General features: G+C 46.1%; 1 protein-coding gene across 1 annotated transcript in view; it reads left to right on the top strand.

The window, feature by feature from the left end:
• MOV10L1 (Mov10 like RNA helicase 1) overlaps positions 1-18,486 on the top strand; it is a 111,032-nt gene that overhangs the window by 83,932 nt on the left and 8,614 nt on the right. Inside the window, exons 21-24 of the mRNA XM_060244397.1 lie at positions 650-814; positions 2,363-2,536; positions 14,015-14,164; positions 16,767-16,874. Coding sequence (XP_060100380.1) covers positions 650-814; positions 2,363-2,536; positions 14,015-14,164; positions 16,767-16,874 — 597 coding nt within the window. The remainder of the gene's footprint in view (positions 1-649; positions 815-2,362; positions 2,537-14,014; positions 14,165-16,766; positions 16,875-18,486) is intronic.

Consider the following 18,486-nt stretch of genomic DNA (forward strand, 5'->3'; position numbering starts at 1 on the left):
AAGCAACATTTTTCTTGAATTTCATTCCAACTGAACCTTTTCCGGCTTTTCTTCCCTGGTAAAGTCACTTTGTGAAATAAACTATGTTTCTGTCTATATTAAAAGATCTTATTGTGTATTGCTGATTTAAACAAAAGCACATATAGGATAAAAGTGCCAGTGTTTTTAATTTTAAGTATCGCATTGCTGCAAGACCTACCACAGTAGGGTATTAAAAAATTTTAAACCATAGGCCAGTGGTAGACCACATGCTTTGCATATGGGTCACAGATTCAATTTTTGTATCTCCAGGCAGAGAACAATGAATCTTGATAGTAGAGGCATCTCCAGGGGGCCTTGGAAAGCTGCTGTCAGAGAAGATAGTACTGGGCTAGAAGGACCAGTAATCTCTCCAGGGTGAAGATACTTTCACGTGTGGTGTCCAATTAATTTATCTTTTTTTCTTCTCAGTTCTTCATCCCCATTTGACACATTATTGTTCTGAGTTGCTATAAATTCTTTCTGTAAACAAGAACAGTATGTGTTTCATTAAGGCATAAACTATTATATTTTTTTAATATTATATTTTTTTAAGTTTAAACATTATGTAAAATTTTAATTCTTGGTGTAAACTTTCATACAGGGGAAAAAAAAGTATTTCTAATTTCAGATTGTACTTGCGGGTGATCCAATGCAACTAGGCCCAGTCATAAAATCTAAACTAGCTGCAGTTTATGGATTAAATGTTTCCCTGATGGAAAGACTGATGTCTCAGCCTCTGTATTCGAGAGATGAGGATGCTTTTGGCGCTTGTGGGTCATATAATCCTCTATTGGTAAGTTCAATGGGGAATTCTCTTTATTGTTGAATCTTAAATTCTTGTTTTAGTTTTTCAAATACGTGAAAATAGAGTTTAAATATTAGGGTACCATCTTAGGCAGCCTTTGACTGAATACATCAGATCTCTTGGCTGATGGAAGAAGATAGAAGATATTGGATTTATATCCCGCCCTCCACTCCAAAGAGTCTCAGAGCGGCTCACAATCTCCTTTACCTTCCTCCCCCACAACAGACACCCTGTGAGGTAGATGAAGATATTGGATTTATATCCCACCCTCCACTCCGAAGAGTCTCAGAGCGGCTCACAATCTCCTTTACCTTCCCCCCCCCACAACAGACACCCTGTGAGGTAGATGAAGATATTGGATTTATATCCCGCCCTCCACTCCGAAGAGTCTCAGAGCGGCTCACAATCTCCTTTACCTTCCCCCCCCACAACAGACACCCTGTGAGGTAGATGAAGATATTGGATTTATATCCCGCCCTCCACTCCGAAGAGTCTCAGAGCGGCTCACAATCTCCTTTCCCTTCCTCCCCCACAACAGACACCCTGTGAGGTGGGTGGGGCTGGAGAGGGCTCTCCCAGCAGCTGCCCTTTCAAGGACAACCTCTGCCAGAGCTATGGCTGACCCAAGGCCATGCCAGCAGGTGCGAGTGGAGGAGTGGGGAATCAAACCCGGTTCTCCCAGATAAGAGTCCGCGCACTTAACCACTACACCAAACTGGCTCTCCACGCCAAACTGGCTCTCCAGTTGGGATGGTTAGGGATGGGCACAGAATGCAAAAACGGTAGTTTGTTTCGTCTTGTGGTTCATTTGGGTTCAGGAAGGCAAGGCATGGTCTCCAAGAGGGATAGAAAGCTCAGGCATGTCACCAGGGGTGCCCTATCACTTGAGCGAAAACTCTTAAGATAACTATATAGAGTTTTTTCCCCAAGTGATAGAACACGCACACACCCCACAAGCAACGTGCCCAGCATGATAACGTCACTTCCAAGTGACGTCATCACACCAGGCACGTTTTCGCGCTTGAGGAGGATCCCCTGTCGATAACGGCGCAGACGGACTGCCCTGTTTTATTTTTATTCTGTGCGCAGCACTGTTTGCCGAACCGATTGATAAAGATCCAAGGATCAGCAAATTTTAACACAAATCATAGTTCATCCATCGAATTCATGCCCATCCCTACTGATGGCATAATGTATTTATTATAGTATGTGATTTTGTGAAGCAGAGCAGCTTCATCAGACGCATCTGATGCAGCGGATTCTTCCTCACAAAAGCTTGTGCTATTTGCTAGTCTTCGGGGACAAAATGCTGCTAGCCCTCCGGTATTGGGTTTTGCCCATTCTGAAACACAGTTGGTAAGTGATCTCAGCAGAAATCTTTGGAATGCATGCAGTCAAGTTAGTATTGTGGCCAGAAGCTTCCAGACATCTGACTCCTTGTTCCCAGAAGCATCTGGCTGTGCTTATAAAGAAACGGGGTACTGATTTAGCCAGGCTCTGTTCTTGGATCACCAACGTTTTAATTTTTCCTTGCAGGTTACCAAGCTAGTGAAGAATTACAGATCTCATGCTATATTGCTTGCATTGCCATCTAAGCTCTTTTACCACAAGGAGTTAGAAGTCTGTGCTGATCCTTCAGTGGTAAACTCTTTGTTGGGGTGGGAGAAGTTGCCAAGGAAAGGTTTTCCACTAATTTTTCATGGAATGAGAGTAAGTAAATGCCTTTGATCTAAATAGCTTACCATGAGTAGACTTTGTTAAAGGATCTCAGATACAGAAACAGTATTCCCACATTTATGTAGATGCACTTTTATACAATGCAGTTCGAATAAGTGGGAATGTACATTATCGGTGTTCTCTGTAAAAAAAGAGTATCTGAAATCTGTTTTGCTTTCTAATCAGAAAATCTCTTCAGCAGTTTTAGAACACTAGTTCAATTGGCCACAAGAGGGCAATAAGGAGTCACTATGTATTTAATTCCGGCTTTCTTTTAAAAAATTAAAAACTTATAAGAGGAAGTCAGTGGACAGGTTTCTTATGACTTACTACTTTCTTTCAAGAAGGATGCAGGCTACAACAATAACTGTAGTGACTAGGGGCATGCAAGTTAAAAAAACATTTTAATTTCATGTCAGAACATAAGAGAAGCCATGTTAGATCAGGCCAATGGCCCATCCAGTCCAACACTCTGTGTCACACAGTGGTCACCACCTCCTGTGGCAGAGAATTCCATATGTTAATCACCCTTTGGGTGAAGAAGTACTTCCTTTTATCCGTTTTAACCTGTCTGCTCAGCAATTTCATCGAATGCCCACGAGTGTATCTACGGAGGGAGATGGAGTTGAGGGGTGCGAGTGAGCGGAGGAGTGGACTGGCCCCGGGACGTGGGTCCCGGTGGACACCCTGGTCTCTGCCTTCGCCCCCCCTTCTCCCCTTTTTCTTCTGGCTTCCCCCCTCGCCTCCTTTACGCTCCCACACCCCCCGCCCCCCCCCCCCCCCGCGACAAGGTCATCAACCGAGAAGCTCTCTCACCCATGCCTCTGAGAACTATATTAAGAACTGTGCTTAAAACGGTCCCTATACTAGAAAACAGCACCTGCACTTTAAGAGCCACCACGAAGCACCAAAGACGCCTAAAACCTGGACATTCGATTTTGAATACTTATACCAACCACCAGCACTTTAAGAACTAAACCCTACCTCACCTCCAACTTTTACCCCCACTGCCCACGGACTATAGATCACCACTAGAATTATTATTAAGAATGAATTAGATTTAAATTGATTAGAAACTGGATTTATTAAATTGATTAGAAACTGGATTTATTAAATTGATTAGAAACTGGATTTATTATGTATTTATGTTTTTAAATGCATATAGAATTTAATTAACTCAATTGATTATTTATTCACGTTAGCACTTTAGATTAGTTAGGAATTGGACTTTATTATAGTGCTAAGTAGGAATTATTATTTACTAATCAAATTGGAAGATTATGGTGAACTAGATAACTGGGAACAGAGGACGAAGGTGGGCAGGAGATCTATGCTGTGTATCAATACTAACTAGTCAGTGGAATACGATCGGTGAGAGAATAGGTCGGGATGTCCGGTCAGGGGATCCCAGTGCTCCTGGGGAGGGGAAGATATGACGGTGGGAATAGACAGAGAGGTGAGAGAAGGAGGCTGAGACAAAACAGTGCTCGGCCCCCTTCTAGTCTACTTCCCATCCCGACGGTGACAAGTAGTGGGACCAAGAGAAATTGCCCGCGTCCGACACTGGTGTTATGCAACGCCAGGTCTATAAATAATAAGACCGAAACCATTAGGGACTTCCTGCTTCGACAGGACGCAGACCTGGCTTGCGTGACCGAGACCTGGGTACAAGAGGGGGAGACGACGGCACTCTCCCAGATGGCCCCCCCAGGTTACTCGGTCTTTCACCAGTCCCGGATTAGCGGGCGGGGTGGCGGTACTCATACGGGAGGGTTACTCCTTCCGGGCTCTCCCGGCCCCAAAGATCGACGGTATTGAGTGTGTTGGCCTTGCGTGGGATGTCGGGGAGAGGTTGGCGATCTGGCTGGTGTACAGTCCGCCTAACGCACCGGCCAGCGCCTTACCATCCCTGATGGAGGCGGTGTCCGGCTGGGCGCTGGAGTGCCCAGGGCTTCTGGTCCTGGGCGACTTCAATGTCCATGCCGATGACCCGGCCTCCACTCAGGCGATGGACCTAGTGTCTTCCATGGCGACACTGGGACTCTCCCAATTTGTTACGACTCCCACGCATCAGGCGGGGCACACATTAGATCTGATCTTTGCGACCGGGATTCAAGTGAACGAAATCGCAACGGAGACGATACCATGGTCGGATCACTTAGCCCTCAAGGCTCGTATGGAGACGCTACCACAACCCTGTAAGGGCGGAGAGCCTATTTTGGCTCGCCCGCGGAGCCTGATGGACCCGGAACGGTTCCAAATGGCTCTTCGGGATCCTTGGCCCCCTGGCGATTCCCTTGATGCCCTGGTTGATGCCTGGCAAGATCGGCTATCCGGGGCAATCAACGAGATCGCACCTCGACGTCCTCTGCGCCCTCGTTCAAGGCTGGCTCCTTGGTATACCTTGGAGCTACGCCGGTTGAAACAAGGACTCCGACGACTAGAGAGGCAGTGGCGGCGCACTCGTGACGAAGCGGCGAGAACATCCTATAGAACGTTTATGAGGTCTTATGAGGTGGCAGTCAAGGCGCGAAGAAGAAGTACTTCGCGGCCAAGATTGCGTCTGCAAATTCGCGCCCAGCACAATTGTTTAAGATAATTGGACAGTTAACCACACTGCCCCAAGGCAGACCAAACGTTAGAGAATTGGAAATAGGCTGTGAGGCTTTTGCGAAATTTTTTGCAGATAAAATCACGTCGCTCCGCCAGGACCTGCCATCACCTTGGATACAGTATGTGAGCCCGAGGCCCCGTGCCTGTCTTCGGATTTAATCCTGGATCACTTCAGCCCACTCAGCCTGGAGGAAGTTGACGGAATTCTCTCCTCTGCACGCCCTACAACTTGCGATTTGGACCCATGCCCCTCCTGGCTAATTAAATCCTGCCTGAGGGAGCTTGAATGTCCTTTACGGGACATCATAAATAGATCCCTCTCGGAGGGGCGCTTTCCATCATCTCTAAAAGAGGCTTTGGTCCGTCCCCTCTTGAAAAAAAAGTACAGCGGATCCGGCCGAATTGGCAAACTACCGACCGGTCTCTAATTTACCATTTTTAGGTAAAATTATAGAGAGGGCAGTGGCGTCGCAGTTGCAGAGCTTTCTGGATGACGCTTCCATCCTAGACCCTTGCCAGTCCGGCTTTCGCCCGGGTTACGGGACGGAGACAGTACTGGTCGCCCTGGTAGATGATCTCCAACGGCACCTGGATCGGGGCGGTGTGGCGGTGCTGATGTTGTTGGACCTGTCGGCTGCGTTCGACACGGTCGACCATCGGCTACTGACCCGCCGCCTCGCCGATGTAGGGGTGAGGGGGTCTGCCTTACAATGGCTTGCCTCCTTCCTCGAGGATCGGGGACAAAGGGTGGCAATTGGGGGCGAGCTGTCCCAGAGGCGCACACTGGATTGCGGAGTGCCTCAGGGGGCAGTTCTCTCACCAATGTTATTTAATATCTACATGCGCCCCCTTGCCCAGATTGCCAGGAGACATGGACTTGGGTGCCATCAATATGCAGATGACACCCAACTCTATCTGCTAATGGACGGCCGGCCTGACTGCGTCCCAGAGAATTTAGACCGGGCCCTGCAGGATCTGGCAACCTGGTTGAGGAAGAGCGGGCTGAAACTGAATCCAGCGAAGACAGAAGTCCTTTGTCTGGGTCGGGGCGCTCGGGGAGGGGAAATACTTCTCCCGGTCTTCGACGGGGCGCCGTTGAAAGCGGCGCACCGAGTTAAGAGCCTGGGAGTTTTACTGGAGCCTGCATTATCAATGGAGGCCCAGATTGCAGCCACTGCCAAGTCAGCCTTCTTCCATCTAAGGCGGGCAAAGCAGTTGGCTCCCTTCCTAGAGCGCCAAGATCTGGCAATGGTGCTTCATGCAACGGTCACCTCGAGACTGGATTACTGTAATGCCCTCTACATGGGGCTGCCTCTGTGCCGAACCCGGAAGCTGCAACTGGTGCATAACGCAGCGGCTAGACTGTTGCTGGGACTCCCTAAATGGGAGCACATACAGCCTGGGCTGCGCGAACTGCACTGGCTGCCAGTTACATACCGGGTTCGTTACAAAGTGCTGGTCATGACCTTTAAAGCCCTATATGGTCGAGGACCTGTCTACCTTAGGGACCGTCTCTCCTCATATGAACCCCAGAGAGCACTGAGGTCAGCCGGGAAAAACCTGCTGACTGTCCCCCGGACCGAGAGAGGTGAAGCTGCAAAGCACCCGTAACCGGGCCTTCTCCTCTGTAGCCCCGAGCCTATGGAACCAACTTCCAGAGGAAATGCGGGCCCTGCGGGACCTAGAACAGTTCCGCAGGGCCTGCAAGACCTTCCTCTTCAGACTGGCTTTCCCTGATCGAAATGGAAATTGCGAAGGAAACCGCCATCAGAAAAAGTAAACATAGCACTAGCACTTTTAAAATTAACTTAATTTTAAAGTTTAATCAGATTTTAAGTAAATGCTGATAATGTTTAATGTAGTTTTATTCACTTGTATAATTTAACTCCGAACCATGTTGTTAGCCGCCCTGAGCCTGCTCCGGCGGGGAGGGCGGGATACAAATAAAATTTGTTGTTGTTGTTGTTGTTGTTGAGTTCTTGTATTGTGAGAAAGGGAGAAAAGTACTTCTTTCTCTACTTTCTCCATCCCATGCATTATCTTGTAAACCTCTATCATGTCACCCCGCAGTCGACGTTTCTCCAAGCTAAAGAATCCCAAGCATTTCAACCTTTCTTCTTAGGGAAAGTGTTCCAGCCCTTTAATCATTCTAGTTGCCCTTTTCTGGACTTTCTCCAATGCTATAATATCCTTTTTTAGGTGCGGCGACCAGAACTGCACACAGTACTCCAAATGAGACTGCACTATCAATTTATACAGGGGCATTATGATACTGGCTGATTTGTTTTCAATTCCCTTCCTAATAATTCCCAGCATGGCGTTGGCCTTTTTTATTGCAAACACACACTGTCTTGACATTTTCAGTGAATTATCTACCACGACCCCAAGATCTCTCTCTCAGTCAGTCTCTGCCAGTTCACAGCCCATCAACTTGTATTTGTAGCTGGGATTCTTGGCCCCAATGTGCATTACTTTGCACTTGGCCACATTGAATCGCATCTGCCACGTTGACGCCCACTCACCCAGCCTCAACAGATCCCTTTGGAGTGCCTCACAATCCTCTCTGGTTCTCACTACCCTGAACAATTTAGTGTCATCCACAAACTTGGCCACTTCACTGCTCACAGCCCAACTCTAAATCATTTATGAACAAGTTAAAGAGCATGGGACCCAGTACCGAGCCCTGCAGCACCCCACTGTGAAAACTGCCCATTTATACTCACTCTCTGCTTCCTATTACTCAGCCAGTTTTTGATCCACAAGAGGACCTGTCCTTTTACTCCATGATTCTCAAGCTTTCTAAGGAGCCTTTTATGAGGAACTTTATCAAAAGCTTTCTGGAAGTCAAGGTAAAACAACATCTACTGGGTCTCCTTTGTCCACATGTTTGTTCACCCCCTCAAAGAAATGTAACAGGTTAGTGAGGCAAGATCTTCCCTTACAGAACCCATGCTGAGTCTTCCTCAATAACCCGTGTCATCAATGTGCCTACTCATTCTGTCTTTGATAATGCTTTCTACCAACTTTCCCGGTATTGAAGTCAGACTGACTGGCCTGTAATTTCCCGGATCTCCTCTGGAACCCTTTTTAAAGATGGGAGTGACATTTGCTGCTTTCCAGTCCTCAGGAACGGAGGCAGATTTCAATGAAGATTACAGATTTTTGTTAGAAGATCCACACGTTCAACTTTGAGTTCTTTCAGAACTCTCGGATGTATGCCATCCGGACCCGGTGACTTATTAGTTTTTAATTCGTCCATCAGTTGTAGGACCTCCTCTTTTGTCACCTCAATCTGACTCAGGTCTTTCAACACCCCTTCCAAAATTAGTGGTTCTGGGTGGGCAAAAAGTTTTCATCTTCCACAGTGAAGACGGAGGCAAAAAATTCATTCAGCTTCTCAGCCATTTCCCTATCCTCCTTCAGTAATCCTTTTACCCATGGTCATCCAAGGGCCCCACTGCCTCCCTGCTGGTTTCCTACTTCTAATATATTTGAAGAAATTTTTATTGTTCTCTATGTTCTTTGCAATATGCTCCTCATAGTCCCTTTTTGCCTGCCTGATCACAGTCTTGCATTTGATTCGCCACAGCCTGTGTTCCCTTTTACTAATCTCCCTTGGACAGGTTTTCCACCGCTTAAAGGAGTCCTTCTTACCTTTTACAGCTTCCATTACTTTGTTTGTTAACCATGCAGGCCTTTCTTATGCCTGTTTGTGCCTTTCCTAACTTGTGGTATGTATTTTATCTGAGCTTCTAGGACTATAGTTTTAAATAGTCCCCAAGCTTCCCCAAGGGTTTTGACCATATCTACCTTTCCTTTCAGTTTCCTCCTCACATGCCTCCTCTTCTCAGTGAATTTACCCCTTTTAAAGTTAAACGTGGTTGTGGCGGTCTTTTGGGGCAACTCCCTATTTATACAACGGTGAAATCAATAACATTATGGTCACTGCTCCCAAGCGGCGCAATCACTTTTACATCTCTCACCAAGTCTTGGGCATTACTTAGGACCAAATCCAGGATCGCCCCACCCCTGGTAGGTTCTGAGACCATCTGCTCCATAGCACAGTCATTGAGAGCATCAAGAAACTCAATCTCTTTCTCTCGACCAGAACACATATTGTCCCAATCAATCTGCGGGTAGTTAAAATCACCTATTACGACACAGTGTTTACGTTTATCTTTAAGCCTTCCATCATATTATAATCGTCCTCTCTCTTTTGATTTGGTTGGCGATAACAAACTCCCATAGTTAAATTTCCTTTTGGACCCTCTATTTCAACCCAAAGCATTTCTAAAAGGGAATCTAATTCTCTGACCTCAGTCTTACTGGGCCGTATATCCTCTCTGACATACAGAGCCACCCCACCTCCAACCCTTCTCTCCCTATCCTTCCGATATAACTTATATCCAGGAATCACCGTGTCCCACTGATTCTCCTCATTCCACCAAGTTTCTGAAATTCCCACAATGTCTATGTTTTCTCCCAACACTAAACATTCCAATTCACCAATTTTACTTCGAACACTCCTAGCATTTGCATACAAACATCTATAATTTCCCAGGCAAGCTAGGCCCGCCACCTTCCTCCTGCCGCCTCGAGACTCTGGCAGACAGTCCATACTGCTTGTCACCATCACAGTGGACAACTCTGATCCGTTACCCGGTAGAAAAATAGCAGCCAATCCTTCATCTCTTTGAGACGAGTCCTCCCGAACCAGAGACATTTCATCTCCTGTCGGAGATGAAGATAATATGTTATTATCTTAAACTATAATTACAAAAACATAAAACATATCTATGAAGTGTATTAACAAAATAGGAATATCTGACTAAATGTATTGACAAATATCTCTTGACGAAAATGATGTTTTGACAGCTTTGAAGCCACACAAGACTTTGCAGCATGTTCTATATACCAAGGGTGGCCAACGGTAGCTCTCCAGATGTTTTTTGCCTACAACTCCCATCAGCCCCAGTCAGCATGGCCAATGGCTGGGGCTGATGGGAGTTGTAGGCAAAAAAACATCTGGAGAGCTAACGTTGGCCACCCGTGATATATAGAACAAATTGAAAGACTTGGTCCTTTTGGGGGACTTAAAATCAGAATAAGAAAAGCTAAAATAATCTCCAGATTCCTAACTAAATGTAGGAATGCCACACGACTCAGGGTTGATGTTCTCACACCAGTATGTCTCTGCTGCTCTCTTGACAGTGGTGGTCATTTTATTTTATACATTCTGCTCTACATAATCATTTACTAGAAGTATACAGAGCAAGGAAACAGATGTTTACCTTAGCAGTCTACCCCAAATGTGTATTCCAGGAAGGAGGTGAAAGGGCAGAACATTCCGAGGCTCTCAGCGTTCTTGCATAGGGCTTAAACCTGCCTTCTAAGTCTGTAGATGAAGTCAGGACAAGGTTGGCCAGACCGTTGCCCTTCCTTCAACTAAAGAAGAGGAAAGTATTAAGAAAATTGCAGGGTGTGAACTGGTATCAAATCCAGTCAAATAAATGGGAATAAATCTGACTGTCTTCCACCAACCTCCGAAGTCTGCTCAAATTTGTGTTTCTTACATCAGTAATGCTGTCTAGCCATCTCATCTTTTGCTGTCCCCTTCTTTTTTTGCCTTCTGTCTTTCCCAGCATCAGGATCTTCTCCAGTGAGTGCTCCCTTCTCATTTGGTGGCCAAATTATTTGAGCTTCAGCTTCAGCATCTGACCTTCCAGGGAACAGTGTGAGTTGATTTCCCTTAGGACTGACTGATTTGATCTTCTTGCAGTCCAAGGGACTCTCAAGATTCTTCTCCAGCACCACAGCTCAAAAGCATCTATTCTTCTGCGCTCAGCCTTCCTTATGGTCCAGCTCTCACAGCCATACATTACTACTGGGAACCATAGATATATTAATAGCCATAGATATATTAATTTAGGTAACTTGTTAAACAAATTTTTACACCCATGGACATCGCATCTTCATCACGTTTCCTTCCTTTTCTCTAATCCCCCATGTGATTCAAAAGATCATCAGGGATTGAACGACTTGCATGTTGGTTGTGCCGTGATGGTCCAAACAACCATGGTTTCCAATCCTCTTGCAGCTGTCTCACCACACTTACCATCAATTGCTACTGGTTCAGGATCTTCTCTCACAGCAAGATGACGGGGTTCTTCATCACAACCCTGGATTCCTTCTGCCTCACAACCTGGCTCATTCAACCTTGACTTTCTCTCCCCAAGTTCAACATGTCCTGGACAATGCTCACAAGCCAAGTACCAGGCCATACCTACTTGGCTAAGTAGAAACTGCTTTGCTGAAAACGAAGTATGTCAACCAGAGGCTACACCTCTACCATTTTTTCTCCCTATTTGGTTTCTCTTCAATGTTCAGATATTGGTTTTTGTTGTTGAAAGTGCCCTTAGCAGCAATATCCACTTTTCAAAGATTTCAGGTTTTCACGGCTGGCATCATCATTAGGGTTTGTAGAATCTTTCGGGCTCAAGTGCCGTGTTCTACTGGAGAAAGTTTTTCTTCCAGACGTTTCGTTCTCAGCTGCGGAGAACATCCTCAGTGGCGTTGCAGCCGAAGCAGGCGTTCTGACCTTCTTGGCTGCTATGCATTGAGTGAGGCCAGGGCTGCTGGAGAGCTGCTATTTCTAGGCTGGGGGGTGTGTGGTGAGAGGGGGTGTGGTGGAGAGAAACAGCAGCTCTCCATCAGCCCTGGCCTCACTCAATGCACAGCAGCCAAGAAGGTCAGAACGCCTGCTCGGCTGCAACGCCACTGAGGATGTTCTCCGCAGCTGAGAACGAAACGTCTAGAAGAAAAACTTTCTCCAGTAGAACACGGCACTTGAGCCCGAAAGATTCTACAAACCCTAATATCCACTTTTCATGATGAAGTCAATTGTGGTACTCTTTTTTTCCATAGCTTGACAAAGATGTCTCTTCACCCTCCAATGAAACCCATGTGGCTCCATGGAGTCTCTCTGGTCCTTTCCGAACTCATGGGAAAGCCCTTTGAGCCTGTGGCCCTGACACCTCTCCATCTCCTGTCATGGAAATCAGCCTTTCTTGTGGCTATACCATCTGCCAAAAGAACAAGTGTCCTTACTGCTCTCTTCTGATCCTCTGTACATAATGTTGCACAAGGGAAATGTGGTGGTTCCAGACCCTTCTTTTCTGCCAAAATGGTATCCTCTTTCCGTCTCTGGCAGCCCATGGTTCTTCTACATTTTTTTCAACCTGCTGGTGACATCCAGTGTTCTCTTCATACCTTGTCTTTCTATCTTGACTGCATGGGGCCCTTCAGAAATGGCATGAACTTCTTTGTGTCTTATAGAAAGCCTAATAAAGGCTCTAAATCTCCTTGCAAAGGCTAGCCAAATGGATCATTTCTACCATCTCCCTCTGTTATGAGTTGGCAAAGCAACCTCTGCCCACTCACTTGGAGCTCCACTCCACCAGGGCTGTGTCTACATAAGCTGCTCCCTTTGGTGGCACATCCATTGATGACGTCTGTGTGACTGCCGTGTGGTCCTCTCAAGCCACTTGTGGCTCACACTATGCTTTGGACCTGAGAGTTTGGACATTGTTTGGACAGATGGTGCTTTGCTCCATCTTTTTCTGACCTATTTCTCAAGGTAACCTGTGGAATAAATCACAATATAGTTTATTGTTTTAAATATTGACATTGGTCACTACATTCTATGAGCATGAGTTGGGCTTAACCCCCATTTGTTTTCAATACATTTCACATGCCGCATGGCTGTTACGATCTGCCAGCACCCACCATCCAGTCTGTCTGAGCAACACTAGTCAGCCAAGTGTGGGACTGCACAGAGAACACGAAGAAGAAAACAAGTTGCTTACCTGAAACAAGTTATCTTCAAGTGGTCAGCTGTGCAATCACACATGCCTGCCCGGCCATCTCACTGCTAGATCTCTTAACTACTTACCTTGTTGATGGGACTTACCGCCAGTGACAGATGGAACTGAGCAGGTTGGCACCTTCCCTCAGCTTCAGGCATGCGCACTGCCTGCCTGCTCCCAGGATGGAGGGACGTGCACCGAGATTCTGGTGTTCAAGAGCTTTGGGAACTCTGAGGTGAGCTTCTTTATGGGCACAGTACCCATATATGACTGTACAGATGACCACTAGAAAGTCACCAGTTACAGGTAAGCAATCTGTTTTTTCCTGCCTGCCTCTTAACCAACTAATGTTTTGTCATGACACTGTTTTTTGGGAGGTGCTGTGCAGGCCACATGAGCGTGCCCTTGTTAGATGTCACTGATAGGCTGGGTGTTTAACTCCCTAGGAGTAAGGTCTTCTTGATAGTTGACTATGCTATGGAATGTGCTTTCAAGAGCACATTAGCTATTGAGCTTCTATGAGGTAATCAGATGTAGCTTTTTAAGGGGACTGTTCCTGGTTTTTGTTTGTATTGTCTTACTTAAAGGCAAGCTTTATTGCAGGGGGGGGGGGGGAGAGAGAGAAATACAGGCCAAGATAGAAGTAAACAGTCCTCATGCATTTTTCTAGTACAAACAACTTAAAGAACATAGCTACAATCAAGTCTTAATCAGAAGGATAAAGCAAAATTGTCCCCTATCTGATACCCCTACTGCTTTTGGTTCTTATCTTTTTCACTACTAGAACCAAGAACTCTGCCACCTGCTTGGTGATATATATATAAAAAAATTGTATTGTAGATTTCTCATGGAGTGCCATTTGGACTATAAAACAGGATGTGCGTTGTAAAATTAAGCAAAAATAAACTAGAAATATCATTAGTCCTGATACAGCATGGCTGCTCTGGAATTCTCTTGGTCTTGATGGGTTGTGTTTGCTGCCACCTTAACGCAGGGCAATGAACTGCGCGAAGGCCACAATCCCTCTTGGTTCAACCCTGTGGAAGCAGTTCAGATAGTACGATATTGTTGCCTTCTCGCTAAGAGGTTCAGCCACACAGTGTCAGAAACAGACATTGGAGTAATTACACCATATCGTAAGCAGGTATGGGCTTGATATTGTGGATTTTATTCATGTTTCTGTTGATGTTTTGTATATTGTATTGTTTTTGTCTCCCATAAAGTGTCTTAAGGGCTTTTTAATGCTATATCGTGAAACCTAAGTGTGACAAACGTAAAGAGTTGTAAAGTTATAAAAGTTAAATGCAAATCTTTTCAGTTAGGTCTAACAAAGCAGCTAAATAGTTGTGACGTTTTCCAGTTCACAACCTGATAACTTTTTCACGTTAGAAGTGATTTTTTTTCCCTATATATTCATGTTTCTCAATGTGTGGATTCTGTCTCTGATTTTGCAAGCAGAAATAGTCATTTTCTAACAGTAAAACACAACTTTACATGAAATGGATATGTGTATGCTTGCATACGTACTTGTACCCAGAATCTTTCCCTCCAGGATTCATAGGCACTCAAGGCCTTCAGCAAGGTAATCCCCCTCCTCCCCCATTTTTTGTTTTTTTAAGTGATAGCATTGTGATCTGTTTGGAGCATCTGCAGGTGCTTAAGCAAATGGTCATGGGGGATATATGCACCCTGAGGGTGCTTGGAGAAGGAAAAATATAGATATTCAATATATTGATACTATAAACCTGTAACTTAAGGTAGTTTCATTAGGTTAAATGTATTGGTCTACAGTAGAACAGCTAGATTTGAGTCTAGTAGCACCATAAAGACCAACAAGATTTTGAGGTCTATGTTTTCAAGTCATAGCTGATGTATTTTGACGAAGAAAGCTTTGTTTCAGAATCTTATACCCTCAAAATTGTGTTAGTCTCTGGGATGCTACTGGACTCTAGCTAAACTAATAGGAGAGCTGGAGTGATGAGAGTTCAGTGAGAATACAGAAATGGTTGGCATTTGGGAAATCTGGTGGGGATGGGTCTGGATGTCATGTACCCAAAAGTTCTTCAGTCAGATGTTAAATTGTTTGCCAGAAACAATTTAAATCAGCCAGCCAATTCTAGAGGATTGGAAGGTTGCAAAGGTAACATCAGTTTTAAAAATACCATGAGGAGAGCCAGGGAATCATAGACAAGTTAGCCTAATGTCTTTTCTAGGGAAATTGGTAAAAACTACTCAAATTCTTATGAATGAATCTCACTAAGAGAGAATTAGCATGTCTTCTGTAAGATGTTTTAGTCCAGCCTTTCTGAATTCTTTGAGAGGACTAGTAAACAGGCGGACAAAGACAATTTGGTATGCCTTATATACTTGGACTACAATTTTCAACAATCTTTCATCAGTAATCCCTCATCAAAGACACTGGAGTATATTTAGTGGTTGTGGAACATGTGGACAGTTCTTGTGGATGAGAAAATGGTTAAAACAGAAAGCAGAGTGTATAACATGGGCCCCTTTAGAATTCCGATACGGCATGGTGAGCACAGCCACAAAATGGCTGCTGCAGGAGGTGAAGCCAGCCACAAATGGCTGCTGCAGCTTACTTTCAGTTGCGCAGTGAAGATCCTTGTGCTGTGGTGGCCACAGTAATGTTTTTTAAAAATCTGCATAGCCAATCAGAAACCTTGCTGGGCAAAATCACCACCTGCCCTCATGCACTTTGTAAATATACTTATTGGGTACCGGAAAAGGTATCAGCAGGCACAATGGTGCCCATGAGCACCATATTGGGAAACCATGGTGTGCATGTAATGGACAGTTCTTGGCAATAGAAGAGAAGCTTATAAAACTTAGGGTGGGTAAAGAAGTTTCTCTCATAATGCTAGAAATCATGAACATTCTGAGAGATTCAGAACAAGCAAGAGAAACTTCGTTACTGAAATTACCAGAGGTCAGGCCCGTAACCAGAAAATCCGGCCACGTGATCCGGAGAGGGAGGTAGGGAGGAAGCAGCGGAGGCGACGGGCGCTCTTGCAGGGCTTGCTGGTGCTTCCTTTCACCACGGCCCCAGCGCTAAAGCTCCGAAAAGCGCTGGAGGGCCGGCAGAGGAGCGCCAGCCACCCCACGAGGCTTTTCCCATGATTGGCACGGGGAGGCTGAAAAGAGCCCCAGGAGGAGCCAGCGCTTCATGGGGTGGGAAGGAGGAAGGGAGGGGGAGGCGCCATGCGGAGGGGAATGGGGGCCGCAAGAGCGGCAGGGAGTTGGGGGGCCACCAGGGGCTACACTAGTCAAAGGGGGGTTCAATAGAGGGGCCGCCCCCCCTCCTGTGGCTATGGACCTGCCAGAGGTGGTAATGTGATGGCTGCTGGTTTAACTGCTTTTAAAATGGAGTGTATGCGTCGATTAGACATGGTAATTAAATTGAACATTTATGTTCATGAGGAGTAACTATCTGAATGCTAGCGTTTGGGGAGGTTTTGGTCTCCGTTCCCTGTCTCTGAGCACTCCAGAAACATCCGACTTGCCATTGTGTCAAAAGAGTATGCTGGATTAGATGACCATTAGTTTGATCCCGCGTGGTGGTTCTTGCATTATTTCTCTTTTTGGCTACCTCCATTGTACTAGAAAATTAATTCAACAAGATGAAATTGGAATCTTTAACTGTTCTTTTCTTCAGACCATGGAATGCTTTAAAGCGTTAGTTGTGAATGTGAAAATTAAAAGTAATTTTTACTTTGTCCTTATTTCAGGCAGAAAAAATCAGACTTCTGTTGCATAGCGTAGAACTGACAGACATCAAAGTTGGATCTGTAGAGGAGTTTCAAGGGCAGGAATTCCTAGTGATCCTCATATCAACAGTACGTAACAGGGCACTTTGTATGTGTATTCATTTGCATGCACTGAAATAAGTGTAAGGAGAAGAAGAAGAAGAAGATGATATTGGATTTATATCCTGCCCTCCACTCCGAAGAGTCTCAGAGCGGCTCACAATCTCCTTTAGCTTCCTCCCCCACAACAGACACCCTGTGAGGTGGGTGGGGCTGGAGAGGGCTCTCACAGCAGCTGCCTTTTCAAGGACAACCTCTGCCAGAGCTATGACTAACTCAAGGCCATTCCAACAGCTGCAAGTGGAGGAGTGGGGAATCAAACCCGGTTCTCCCAGATAAGAGTCCGCACACTTAACCACTACACCAAACTTGCTCTCCACGAGGCTAGGAGATAACACAAGGCTCAAATTCTGGTTGTGACCATTACAGGTAGACGTGCTGGCTAAATATTACAAAAACTGGCAATGGTGGGCCCTGATTTGTGGAAAGCTTATTCAGTTTTTTAGCTCTAGTTAGCTTTACTAAATTTAGTCTGAGTTTCGGGCAGAGCAATCCTGAGTTATGCCTGCATTGGAGCGCACAGCCGCCATGAAACTCAAGCACCACTAGCTGGCTCCCTAAGGGCCTCCTGGCGTACTGTCAAGGTGGGGGTGGCAGGAGGAGAAGGGCACTTTGGATCAACATAATTGGCCAGTCCTGGGGCAGGTGCTGTCACACATGGTAGTCGGGGGCAGAAAGAGATGGCTCCAGAGAGGCCAATCACCTCTCCCACCCTGCCCCCTGACAGAGACCCATGCCAATTACAGGCATATGGTCATAGTCATGTGCTTTCCCTGCATGCCAGCATGTTCAATGGGCAAGCTCCCAGAAAATACTTCGAGTCCACCACCTGCCATGGCTCCCCCCAACACTGATTCTGGGAACCCCCGTGACTCAGTGTCATCCCCTGCTATATGCACAGATGCTCCCATCCCTAGGTGCCACAGGAACCCTGCCTTGGAGCAGACAGAGAGTTAGGAGCCTCAGCCATACACTCATTCCATTATCCACTCCCCCTCAGTAGATTGCATGATTCCCCTCTTCTCTGTTCCAGGATGACAACCCCATGAGGTTGGTCAAGCTGAGGGTATGCATTTGGCCCAAGGATACCCCCTCAGATCTTCTTTGTGGTCTCTGTGCTTCACACCGATGGGATATAGTGCGCCTGCGCCGGTTCCGATCGGTACTTCAAAGCCTATTATAGAAGGATTTTCACACCCTTCCCAATGGCCATGCATGCGGGCCCCACCACACCTGCCCACTGGGACGGGCACGAGGATCCCGCCAGTTCCTCTGACCGCCGCATAGATCAGTTCCCTCTTAAACTGCTCGTCGGTACTCATTCTCTCCAACTTCGTCTACCCTTTTTGCCTAAAAACAAAGAAAAGAACATCGGTGATATGGGGTAAGATCTATTTACCCGAGCGCACCTCCCTGGTTGGGGGACGCGACCCCACCCACCCAACCCGTCCCTTGGGGTGACAGGACTATTTTCCACCACCGCATGGGAAAACCTTGGGGGTTCTTCAAAAGATGGAAACGGTGTGGCAGTAAGATCCCCCCTCTGGACAGACACGAACTTTGCCTATTGTGCCTTGGGGAA

Source organism: Heteronotia binoei, chromosome 8 (assembly GCF_032191835.1).
Source record: "Heteronotia binoei isolate CCM8104 ecotype False Entrance Well chromosome 8, APGP_CSIRO_Hbin_v1, whole genome shotgun sequence".
NCBI classification, from domain to species: Eukaryota; Metazoa; Chordata; class Lepidosauria; order Squamata; family Gekkonidae; genus Heteronotia; species Heteronotia binoei.